Here is a 13,444-nt window from a genome sequence, read left to right as displayed (position 1 = left end):
ATTATAATCTTGAGTACCTGCTGCCGACCACTGAGATCCAGCTGCCTCCAGAACTGAAAGTCTAAGCACAGGTCACGCCAATATTTGCAGACAAGCGATGCGGACAAACAGCGCTCGATCAGGGATAAGTTAGAAAATATCTGTAAGAGAGAAATTTGAAAGTGTTATATAACTAGAATTCAAATTTGTTGAAGGACAACGGTCTCCTCAAACTTTCAATATAATCCTGTCTTCAAGTTGCATTATATATATATATAATTTTTTTATTACATATATAAAAAAAAATCATCCTTACTTTTAGTATATGACAGGATCCTTAAGCCATATACATGGACCTTTGGACAGGAATTATTTGAAAAATGACAGTCTCTATGGTCTAATAGAGACCATAACGGTTGGGTTTCACACACTGTCTGACCCAAGGTGCATGTACATGGCTGAAGCATCCCGTCATATCCAAAAAGGTAAAGTTGAGTTTTTCTATATCTTCTTTTACATTTACTTTAAAAAAAAACTTGATTAAGTTTCATTCAAAACATTATTATATTACAATTTTGAGGTAACATCCTTTGACTAGAATCAAAAGCATAATTTTCATTTAATGATTTAGTTTACGTGCCACATTAAACGGAGAGAGACCACCTTTCTCTTCACTTGTTTTGTTAAAAACATTTTTATTTTGAATATCTTTGTCTTAAACATGAAAAGTTTTTTAGGGAAATTTTTGTGGCAACTTAACATGTCTTTAACGTATAAGGCCTTGCAGCAATCACTGCAGTACTACTGCATTCGTGCCTAGTATACGCAACCCAGTCCAACCATGTTCTTTAGTTTACGCGCTCAAATGGTGCAAATCTTTGTAAACATCGAAATTAAGAATTTAGAAAAAAAAAAAATCAGGGTAATTTAGAAAGACTCCTTAAAAACAAATAAAGGACAGTTGAATCAACATAGCTTACCCAGCACTAACACTCTTTAGCTGATTCAGTACACCACTCAGGCATAATGCAAGGATAATGCCAAGACACCCAGAAACACACAAAAAAAAAACCTCTACCAATAACGTCACATTGATCCATGCATGAATGTGAATCAACGTTAAGGCTAATATATATTTATTTTGCATTTAAGCTTAGAGCTTGAAGGATGTCCTTATTGCATTAAGACCTTTTAAAGTGGAGGTGGCATTAAGGAATTTTTATCTATTTATTTTACAATACAAAGCATGCCTGTCTAGCTGGCGAAATATATTCATTATTGTGCTTCATCAGTTTGGTATGGTTTTATTTTGCAAGTACACAGGATAGTTAGACGCCAACCCCATACAATTAGGGAGAGAGGGAAAGGTATGTACGATTTTTTCCATTTTGTGTCAGAATGGTTGAATATGCCCTGGTAATGTACCTTGGTTTGGATAGATTATTGCCAGTGTGCTTGGTACCCTTTTAGCATTTTCATATGCAGAGGTTACATATCAATGAAGAGGAGGCAGACAAGCAAGCTGACATCTATTAAACTAACCACTGCTCCTGCGTTTTTTTGGGGGGTACAGTTGACTTCTGAAAGTATTAACTTATTATCCACAGCACACCACATTAGGGAAGCCCAGGAAAATACCTGCCAAATTAATTTAACCACCTCACCCACAGTATCCATGCAAAATGCACCTCAACCACTGCATGCTACCATCTGGGAGGTGGAAACGAATAGGGGCTTTAGCCATTCATGGCCACTATGAGACACATGGGGCCCCTTTTCATTAGTATTAAAGAGACTGGAAGCACAGTAATCAATAGGGCTTAGTGTTTTGGTTATGATGCAAGAAGTCAGAGTTGTCCTATTTTCGATCAAGCCATTTCAGTAATTTCACAGAAATTTTCACATCTGGTCATTTATAATGTGTTATTCAGAGGTGTAGGTTCAAGAGATGTGGCGATAATGTTGTTTAATGGTCCTTTTGTCTACTACACCAATTGTTTACCGAATTAAGTCTCCGGCTCTTTCCTGGCAATGAAAGAACTGAGAGACCTTGCGATTTTGTATGACAATCCTGCCATAAGACTAGTTACTAGTGCGTCTCGTTCCATTGCTTTTCTTACTCTGTGTCAACTGGCTGCAAAGTTAAATTGTTATACTGATCATTTAAGTTAACCCATTTAAGGTAAAGGCTTGAACTCCACAAATCTGTACAAAGAATAGCAAACTGCTGCAAATAATTATTTTACTTATAAATAAAATGTTAAATCATGCAATGAATGACCGGACGACATAACTTTTATAGCAGCAGAGTGGATTTGATTTAAATCACTAGTCAGTGCAACCAGTTTTCAGATTAGTTTAACAGTTATATCAGAACAGATTTTGCTATATATCATTAGATAATGATGAAATTATCTCCAGATCACATATGTTTGGAGAACTACTTTAAGAACACCAACATTATAGTGTTCCTCTACCTATGGCAATGGGTGTACATTGATTTGCAGAATAACCACTGGATTACGTTTTATTCAGAACTTTGTATGTTTATTTTGTAACAAGTTTGCTTTGAAAAAGTTTATGTTATATCTGCAGACACATGTTCAATTAAGCAGGGAAGGGTGAAGGAACCTATCTATAGATATTTTATTCCATCAAAAAGCATTTAACTTATAATAAATAAAATTAATATAAAAAAAGATGCCTCTGCCCAGCAGCAGTCTGTGCTTTCTCTAGCTGAATTTCAGAAACCGGATGTTAATGGGAACGCGGAAGAGCCAAGTTTGGCGTTGGACCTGTTGTTAACGGTTTAATCCCTACAAGTAAGTAATCACCAGGGACCTGTTTGCACCATAACAACTGAACTTTGATTAGGTTGTTACGGTGCCCTAACAGAACATTTAACATGACATACTTGCTCATGCACGTTACTGCTATAGTATAAGCATGCATGTAAAGGTCGTAGTATTCATGATTTCAGAGGACCATTTGTTGATGGATAGGAATTCTAAATACACGGTTTCAAGTATTTACTGCTACATCTATCTTTCAAACCTGGACTGCAAAAAAAAAAAAAAAAAAAAAAAAGGATATTAAAAGACAATCCAAAGGTTATAACCACAAAAGAGTACTGTGGGTGATGCTGGGAAACAATACCCAAGCTCTTATTTTTCATATCCTTGCCATCTGTAATTTTTTTTATTATTATTGGCACCTGCATTGAACACTCCTGGCCCTTCCAATAGGGAGCATCACTTCCCCATTGAGCCATCTAAGCATTTGGAGTGTGTAATCACGTCAGTCTTTCTGCCAGAGCTGTCCTGTAAAAATGTACACATCAAATCTGTAAAGGAGTGCTCACATGGCCATGTCCATTTGTTTAGATAGTTTGATGAGGAAGCAAAAATTCCCTATACAAAGAAAGTGGGGTAGTAAAATATTAGCGGTCAAGGACAGTTTATCAGAAGCATAACCATTGCTAGTAGTGATTACAGTGCATGCAGAGTCCTTTAAAACTACATATGTTATAGTGTGTTCAAGTGTAACGGGACAGGCTTCAATGCCTTGTTGGTATGGTAACACCCACCCTTATCTATATAAAGGTTACACTCAATTTAGATCCCACACTGAGGAGTCCTCCTCACTGCAGGGGGAGGGACATCCAAGAGAACGGTCAAAGCCATTGTTCGTCTGTCACCAGCATGCTACGCGGGCTGAAAAACAGCTACCTTTCATGCACAAATGTAACATTAGCCAGCCCACAACTCTCTTCCATGCCTGCTTATCATACTACCATACTTGGTTACTCCTCCAACAGCAAAGTTCATTAATTCTGTATGTGCAGGAAAATGAAGTGGTCATAGTGCTTGGAGTAATTCTTTAAAGTGGCACTGTTACCATTTGGGGGCTTTGCCAAATTCGCAAAGTCCCCCGATGGTGACCGTGCTGCCACTGGTGGTCCATTGGCTGGGGAGGGGGGGCGCTTGTCCCTCACAAGTACTGCCATCTTGGTCCTCTTTGGCGCCATCATAACTTCTGTACTCTAGCACATGCATGGAGGACCCCACGGGATCCTCCATAAATACAGCCAATTTCCTGCAGCTGTCACTGCTGACAGCTGGGGGGAAATTGATTATTAGACTCCGCCTTGTGTCAAAGAAAGTCAGGCGGAGGAGAAATACAGAGACAAAAGTAGTCCCTACTTTGACTCCATATCTCTTGACTGGGTTGGAATTTCAATGAAATTTCAAACAGTCATAATGAGGATTTCATAAAGATTCTAGCTTTCTTGAATACTCATTGTTAATATGTGGGTGACCGTGCCTCTTTAAGCTTACGATTAGACAAAGTAATTTTATGGCTACTCCCTTCTACATCCTTACTACGTAGCTAGAATCTGATGCTTTATACATTATTCCATGTTCTTTCAGAAGGTAAATTTGAGTATCATCCTAATAGTTATTAAGGGCTATTATGCAAATCATGTTGAAATAGTGAGGAGACTAAGCAAAAATTGTAGTATCATGGGTTGTCATACTACACCATCCAATTGAAGAGCATTCACTTTTTCAAAGTCAAATTTCACGGCACACTTTATGAAATTTTGTGCAAGAATTTGAGATTAAAAATCATCAGAAGGAATATATTCTCTTCACAGAAAGTGACCATTTCAGAATTGTTTAGAAGGTGCCACCAAACCCTCTTATTGAGAGGAAATATGTTGTAACTTTATTTAGTTTGTAGATGACATTCTATATAACAGTTGCTGTCCTTCCATCACCCACATCCTAACGCACCAAAAGTAAAAAGGTTTTGGTGTGAGCAGTGACTTAACGGTCTCGACAGTCTGCCTCACCTTAAGCAGAATGGATGAGGGCAACTGATGAATATGAAACTGCTCAGTATCCTCCTCCTGGGTCTTGGGCTTAGGCTCTGGGATGCAGCTGTCCTGGGGCTTGAGCTCTGGCCCTGAGATGCAGTTCTCCTGAGACGGTGTGGTCAGGACCCTACGGCACTGGGGCTCAACAGTGTATGGGCTTAGGTCTTGTGACTGTAAAGTCAAGCGTACAGATGAGGGGTCACAGGTTTGGGACGGCACAGCCGAAGAATCTTCGTCTTGTGACCGTACAGCCAGGGCGCCCTCCTCTTGCGACCGTACAGCTGTAGTGCTCTCCTCTTGCGACCGTACAGCCAGGGCGCTCTCCTCTTGCGACCGTACAGCCAGGGCGCTCTCCTCTTGCGACCGTACAGCCAGGGCGCTCTCCTCTTGCGACCGTACAGCCAGGGCGCTCTCCTCTTGCGACCGTACAGCCAGGGCGCTCTCCTCTTGCGACCGTACAGCCAGGGCGCTCTCCTCTTGCGACCGTACAGCCAGGGCGCTCTCCTCTTGCGACCGTACAGCCAGGGCGCTCTCCTCTTGCGACCGTACAGCCAGGGCGCTCTCCTCTTGCGACCGTACAGCCAGGGCGCTCTCCTCTTGCGACCGTACAGCCAGGGCGCTCTCCTCTTGCGACCGTACAGCCAGGGCGCTCTCCTCTTGCGACCGTACAGCCAGGGCGCTCTCCTCTTGCGACCGTACAGTCAGGGCGCTCTCCTCTTGCGACCGTACAGTCAGGGCGCTCTCCTCTTGCGACCGTACAGTCAGGGCGCTCTCCTCTTGCGACCGTACAGCTAGGTCGCTCTCGTCTTGTGAACGTACAGCTGTAGCGCCGTGCTCTCGAAGCAGAACATCTGCGGAGCTGCCTGCGTTTTGAGGCTGTACGGCTGGGCAGTCTCCGTCCTGTGACCGCGCAGCCGGGGAGCCTCCATCTTGGCGCTCCGCTCTCAGGACGCCAGGGCCGCTGGGCTCCTCGGACATGGCGCTGCGGGGGAGCTTGCAGGGTCGCTGCGGCCCATCGCCGCTGTTCTTCCTCTTGCACACCATGTCTGCCTGTGGGGGGGACACTTGGCACAGCAGGCCGGGGCCCCTGAGCAGTCCTGGGCACAGCAGTTTGGGGCCCCGCTCCTCCCAGGGGTCCCGCTGGCTGTGAGGGGGGTCCCGGTCCCGCTGGCTGTGCTGTACGATGAAGCAGAGCAGGCACGGCCCGCGGAGGAAGCAATCCCTGGCCGGCCGCTGCTTCTTCTTCCCCCGGCTCTCCGGAGTGTGGGCGCTGCGCTGCCGGCACAGCCCGCCTCCCATATAGCGGAGAGCAGAGCGCTGTGTCCTGCCACCTCCGGCTCCTCACTCAGCGCTTCGGCTAGTCCCTGCTTTTCTGGTTACCGCCGCAGTGACGTCACCAAAACACAAGCCGCACGCAGCAATGCCGTGTTCCTATTGGCCGAGCGGTGCGGGTGATGGCGTCATATCCCGGCGACGCCTCTCGCCGTGCGGCGGGCGTGAGGTCGGCGGACATTTTTGTTAGGGGAAAATGGCTCATATGGCCTATGTCCGTGTGTGCGTAACCATGGCAACAGGCTACGCTGCTTGGGGAAACGTGCCCGGTGTTAATATGGCTGCCGAGGAGCTTTCACTAGGAAATGAGAGTGCGCCGCCTTGTGGTCAATGTTTGAAGCAAGGCTGGCAAAGCTCTCACTGTGAAGGCTACTGAGTCAGAAATAATAAACTGGGGGGTCATTCTCCCAAACAGCTGTGATTTCATTTACTGTCACACATTAAATTCACTCTGAATCCCCATTAACTGTCAACGTTCATAAACAGCGAATGGCGGGCGAATTGATATCAATATCTCATAATATTAATAATAATAATAAACATCTGGAAAAACACAGGACATTAATCATGTTTTAATCTGCCACTTCGTCATTAAATTTGAAATACGGCCGGACAGGGAGGAAGGCAGATAGGGCGGGGGGAAAGGGGGTGCTGGGTGTCAGAGCTCACTCTCCCCAACCAATTAAACCCCTAACGGCAGCCGGACACTCCTGCAACCATAACCAAGGGACACTACAACAACTACAGCTTAATGTCCGGGTGTCTATTGCCTGTCCCTGCAGTGTCACAGCGTTTACATTACTGTCTAGGGACACTCTCAGTGGCAGCCACTCAGACAGAACACCCCCAGTGGCAGCCACTCAGACAGCACACCCCCAGTGGCAGTCACTCAGATGGGACACTCCCAGTGGCAGTCACTCAGACGGGACACCCCCAGTGGCAGTCACTCAGACAGGACACCCCCAGTGGCAGTCACTCAGACAGGACACCCCCAGTGGCAGTCACTCAGACAGGACACCCCCAGTGGCAGTCACTCAGATGGGACACTCCCAGCGGCAGTCACTCAGGCGGCCACTAGATGTGCTTCAAAGTCCAGTGCTGAACAGTGTGCAGCACCTACACTGTCCCTAGAGATGTATTAATTTAATGCATCGCTATGATGAGCTTTGATGGTCTAAAACACTGTTTTGCCATTCCTTTCAGACGATTGTATAATTGTTTACCTGTCGCCTAGCAACGGAGCATGATGACATCACGCGGAATGCACATTACGTCTGACATCATCACGCACATATCTGGCGATCCAGGAAGTGACTGGAGGCATTAAACTGGCCAGAGATATGGAAATTTACCACACATCCGATCTTGTTTGTGTATCTGATTACTTCGGGGCAGCACTGTGGGTCATGTAAGCACCTTGTTTGTGTATATACTGTCTGTATCTTATGTTTACTGTAGGACATTAGCATTGAGAAAGGGCTTTCGCCCGAAACTTTGCTGTTTGTACTTTGTCCTCAAATAAACTGTGGTAGCACCTGGGTGTGCACACTTATACTAGATGCGCAGGACTCCTTATCCTTTATTGTTTATGATGAGATGCTGATTAAAGCAGTGTTTTGCTGCGGATGTGCAATAGCCTCCCAATGCTTTCCTATGAGAAAGCATTGGATTGGCTGAGATCATTAAGATTGAAAATCTCAGCTATGGAGGCGGAGCCAGCCGCAGCTAGACCAGCGCAGCATGGGAGAAAAGGTGGGTAAGATAAACATTCCCATGCAATCAGTGGGGGCCAGACACCTCAGTAGTTAGTTTAACACTATAGTGTCCTGTCGTGATAATTGTGTGCATCAGGCATCGTGAGACAGTTGTCGAATTAGGCACATGCCTCAGAGTACATAATTGTCCCGTTTCCTGTCAGATCAAGCACCAGGAGATGGAGAAGGTCCCCAGGAAGAAAGTGGTGGCAGGCCATGAGGGACAGCTTCAGGTAATTATAACTACCTTCCAATGTATCCTGCAGTCACCATAACCTCAGCGGATAAGTCACTTTAGGAGGTCTTTGCAAAATATAATTTTGATGCATTTTAAGTAAAACACTGATGTGTTTAATAAGAGGAAAATTAAAAAAGAATGTAGTGTTAGATGGAGCAAGATACTGTTTTAGTACATATTTGTAGATGTTTAACATATTTAATATATTTATTGTTGTATTATTTCTCCCATCTGCATGCCAAAAGTAAAAGCGTGTGTAACTCCACCATGTTATCACTAGATGGTGATGTAGTATAACTAAATCAGCAAGTGCATTAATTCATGTTCTAAAGCTTGAAACAAACTATATTAAGAAAAAAAAGTAAAAGGTGACAATCCTTAGAATGTTTTGCATAACCAGCTGTAATAGAATCCTACCTTTTGCCTGGGAATAGTTATTACTACCGATCCTTTAAAAGCTAACCGGGCACATATACAGTAACAGAGACCATGGATATAATTGAATATCAATTCATCATCACAGTTCGGGACTTTTACAAGCATTCGTTTATTTATGCGACCCATACGGTATGGACTCAGCCTTCATAAATACGAATGCAAACTACCGAACACCGGACTTCCCTGCTACCCAATTATCTGGTATTTTACCTCCCTGATCGGCACATACAACCCCTATGAGAAACGCAAACTCTTTGTTTCAGTTCCTGGGTGGCCGCCATTTCGGGACTTTTACACGTGTTCGCGGCCATCTTAACTCATGAACAGCGGTAATTTGCCATTGAGTGTCTGGAACTAAAATCGACACTCGAGTAGGCGAACACCGCTGAGACCTCCATAACACCGTAAATTCGTGCTGAAACTACCGACTATCCTGCCGTTCGGCAGAAAGACTATACAACATACAGGGATTTTAGCGACCATCAAGATATCCACGGATGGCAAGCTTTTCGTGACTTTTCACCACACGAACGAGGACCGACCGCAAGGCCAAAAGTTATGGAACTATTTTCGGCTAGTGTGCCTGTGCGGTCGGTCAAAACTTTAAAGCTCCATAACTCCCGAACCCCTTAACCGAATGGGATGATTTTTCAATATGTTTCTCACCCAGATTAGGGCTATCTGGGGATACTGGATTTATGAATGTACCCCAAGTATTTGGGGTACATCCAAAACTAGGGTAAAAATGTGTGCCTGTTAATTATGTTAAAGGTTTATCTGAGGGGAGGAGATGTGTGGGATGTACCTTATGTTTTATTGGTTGTTGTGTTAATTATGTAGGTGTCTCCCTTGCATGGGCACAATCACATAAAAGGAGAATTCCTGTCATTAAAATTTAGTTCTTCTTGACCCTTCAAAACGTAGCCTCGTCTCGTTCTTGGAAGGAGATTTACTGCATAACCACCTTGCTATTTTAATAGCTATGCCTGACTCTTCTCTTGGATCTCGTGGATGAGAATAAGCAACTCCACTACTACACAGCAGCTTGCCCGGAAAAAGGAAGTCTCCAACGGCTGATACCCGCTCACTACCTGGGTAGCCGTTACACCAGCGTTCCCAGTAGATGGTCACAGTGATCACAATGATCAAATTATAACAAATTTCACCCAATAGTCTTAAAAAGCTACAGGATCTCTTGTTTCTTTTCCTGATCAAATTAAATACTGTTTATATACAGAAATACAGGGTGTAGGGAAACTACAAATATTGCCAGTTCACTACTGTGTCTGTCCGTGCTAACGTGCGGCATGTGTAAAGCAATATGGGGTTATGTTTGAAAGGGTCACTTTCACTTTTAATGCATTTTTATGGTGGTTTTCTTGTTTAAGCCTATTATTCACTTTAGTTACATTATACCTTATTGCACCACTTAGTTTTATATTTTGGTTTACAAATGTGTGAGTACCAGTGTGTTAAAACATTTTTTTTTTAAAATGATGTGTAAAAGTGAACCTTTTTCTTTCGACAGAACCTTCTCTCAGTGCCATAGGGGTGGGTTTTCTGTACCAGGTAAGCAGCTTTCACATTCTTCCTTCAAACGGAAAATGCAGAAAAAGAGGGTAAAAATATAAGGAGCTGTGCAAGAAGACCACAAAGATTACCCAGGCCCCACACTGGACCCCAGGGAGAAGACACATGTCAGCTATCCCAAAGGTAGGGAGGCTGGTTGGGCTTAAATAAAAAATAAAATGAATTTGTCAGTGCGTGTGTGAGAATCAGGGCCGGCACCACCTATAGGCGAAGTAGGCGCTGGCCTAGGGCGCACGTTCAGAAAGGGCGTGGGCACCAGGAGTGCCTACAATTTGCTGCGCAGCGCCCAGATCTCCCTCCCTGGCCCAAGGTAAGCCTCAGGGAGGGGGCAGAAACCTAAAAAATATATATTTATGTATATATATATTTCCTGGCCATATCCATGGCAGCACAACATTGGGTAGCTCCTCCCTATCCCCATTGAACAGGAATAATAATTAAGCCGTATAAGTACCACCTCCTGCTCCTCCTTCCCCAGTCTTTTTTTCCTGTCCTATCCCTAGGACATGTCGGTCTTTTCAGACTGCTAAATTTTCTTTTATGGCTTACCTGAGGATTAGTTCCTCTGGCCCCTGGGGAGTTCACCCTCTCTCCCCTGGGAAGTCTCCAGTATACGGCCCTGTGCAAAGGTGTCCCCCTGGAGAGAACCCCTTTAATGACCGGGGGTTTTTTCCTTCCAATTTTTCAGTGGTAACATGGGAAGGAACATGGAATTTGGCTGGGTTCCGGTTTGGTATTTCCCCACCAGGATCAAGGTAATATGGTTTGGTATTTACCTGCTGGTTTTTTCTTCCAGGAGTGGTTTGGTTTTCTGGAAGCGATATAGGTACACACTTTCTCTGTATGGTTTGCTGTGGAAGCGTTCTGGGTTCCCCTGGATACATGGTTCCCTGCACGGCGTTCGGGAGTTCCTTGTGCGCCTGCGCGGCGTTCTGGGGTCTCCTGGGCGCCTGCGCGGTTTTCGGGGACCCTGGGACGCATGCGCAGCATTCGGTATTTTTTGGCGTTCGCGTGGCTTCATTCGCATAAGCGCGCGAACGCCATTGTACGTGATTAGCGCGTTCGCGCGCAAAATCTGTTTGTTTGATTCTAATTAGGCCGTTCGCGCGTCTTTTCGGTCATTTGCGCATGCGCGATGACGTCAGACGCCCTTTTAAAGCGCCAGGCCTCCTTTTTTGGTCAGTTGGAATTTTCAGCTTCCTGGAGAGTTTCTGGCACTGTGGAGATCTAGGGATTGTTGGTTCTTCGCCTTTTCGGGTTCCTTTTTCTTCTAAAAGTAAGTTTTTTCCCATTTTTTGTTTGGTTTCTTGTAGTATTTCTTCTTGGTTTTAGTTTCGCTGTTCCATCTATTATTTATAGATGGACTCGCGCTCAAGATCCAGGGAATCGGATTCCTCTCATCATAATAGGTCACAATCTAAGCGATATAGGTAAGCCATCCTTTTTGGATAAAATGATATTGATATTATAAATAAATAAAAGAGTGGTAATGTACTAATGTTCACGTCTGGTGTATTGCAGTGATAAAAGTACAAAGACTTCAGGATCGTCCAAAGGGAAGTCGCCCAAAGGGACGCTGTGTATATCCTGTGATAACAGAGCCATAGAAGGGAAACGTCTCTGTTCGAATTGTCTCTCAGCAGCTGCTGGACCTTCTCAGTCAACACCGGACTTTAGGCAGCTTATCAAGCATGCAGTTGCCCGGGGCATCAGAGAGGTTGGTAAGACCCACAAGCGACCTAGATATTCTGAGCCGTCAGATTGGTCTCCTGATAACTCGGAGGATGAGTTTATGGATACAGCTTCGCTGAGAGACTTGGCTTTTTCCTCGGAGGAGGATGCTATGCCTGATCCTGACTTCCTGGTACCTGCGGAGGTGGATCATTTGATTGCTCGGGTCAGAGAAACCCTTACCTTGAAAGAACCCTCAGAGGAGGAACCCTCTACGTCTAACCGCTATTTCTCAGATCTTAGAAGGAAAAGAGCGGCTTTCCCTGTGCATACCACTATTAGTGACCTTATTAAAGAAGAATGGTCCAGGTCTGATAGGAGATCATCTGCAAAAGGGAAGTTCTCCAGGTTATACCCGTTTGATTCCAAAGATGCTGAAACATGGGATCTTCCACCCAAAGTTGATGCTGCCGTGGTTAGGCTAGCCAAGCGCACTACCCTGCTGGTGGATGATGCTGGCTCCTTCAGGGATCCGATGGATCGTAAGATGGAATACTACCTGTCTAAATCCTATGTAGCCTCAGGACAAGTCTCCACCCTGCCGTTGCTCTCACGTCTGTTTCAAGAGCTATGAAGGTTTGGCTGCAGGAGCTGGAAGGGGACATCAAGAGTGGCAGAAGCCGTTCCTCTATTGTTGATGCCCTAAAGGATATGCGTCTAGCGATTGATTTCTCTTCGGAGGCCGCAGTGGATCTGGTGAGAAACCTTGCTAGTAGTATGTCCTTCTCGGTTTCCTCCAGGCGGGCACTCTGACTCAGATCTTGGGCGGCCGATGCTTCCTCCAAGAATAGTTTGTGTTCTCTGCCATTTCACGGGAATATGTTATTTGGCAAGAATTTGGATGAATGCATTAAGAGGGCGGCTGAAGGAAATAAAGCCTTTCTACCCCAAGAGAGGAAGTATAAAGGATCCTTTCGTGCCCGGAAAGAGTACCATTCCTTTCGTGACAGTAGGTCCTACAAGCCTGGTAGGGAATATTCCAGATTTCAACCGGGGAGAGGAGCCCCTTCTGGAAACAGAGGAGGCAGGTCACGCGGTTCATCTTCCTCTAAAAATCCGAGGAATCTATGACTACGTACTGCCCAAAACCGAAGGTGTCGGGGCTTGTCTTCTCCAGTATCTTCCGAGATGGACCGATTCCACAAGCGACGTTTGGGTGCTGGATATTATTCGGAGAGGTTACCTGCTAGAATTCTTCAAGCATCCCCCCCAACAGGTCCTTTCACCTCACAAAGTGGCCAGGAGACAAGGAAAAGTGCATGGCCCTACAAAACTTCATCCTTTCCTTGCAGAAGGAGAAGGTCATCGTCAAAGTGCCAGCGGGCGAAAGAACTCAAGGGTTTTACTCCCACATCTTCTTAACAAGGAAATCCTCAGGGGGATGGAGACCCATTCTGGATCTACACAGGCTGAACAAGCATCTGCACATTCGCAGATTCAAAATGGAATCTCTGCAATCTATGATAAAGGTTGTGTCCCCCAACCAATGGATGCTGTCTATAG

At 45.0% G+C, this 13,444-nt stretch overlaps 1 protein-coding gene across 3 annotated transcripts in view; it reads right to left on the bottom strand.

The window, feature by feature from the left end:
• Positions 1-6,227, bottom strand: part of FBXL17 (F-box and leucine rich repeat protein 17) — a 532,799-nt gene extending 526,572 nt beyond the window's left edge. For all 3 annotated transcript variants that reach the window (XR_010090864.1, XR_010090865.1, XM_063453643.1), the window contains exons 1-2: positions 4,835-6,227; positions 18-140 (exon numbers count right to left, since the gene is read on the bottom strand). Coding sequence is in view for 1 of the 3 variants with exons in the window: in XM_063453643.1 (XP_063309713.1) it covers positions 18-140; positions 4,835-6,157 (1,446 nt within the window). In the remaining 2 variants the exon portion in view is untranslated. The remainder of the gene's footprint in view (positions 1-17; positions 141-4,834) is intronic.
• Positions 6,228-13,444: the final 7,217 nt, after the last annotated feature.

Source organism: Pelobates fuscus, chromosome 5 (assembly GCF_036172605.1).
Source record: "Pelobates fuscus isolate aPelFus1 chromosome 5, aPelFus1.pri, whole genome shotgun sequence".
NCBI classification, from domain to species: Eukaryota; Metazoa; Chordata; class Amphibia; order Anura; family Pelobatidae; genus Pelobates; species Pelobates fuscus.
The sequence above is the reverse complement of the archived record's forward strand: the minus strand, read 5'-3'. Positions and strand labels throughout refer to the sequence as shown.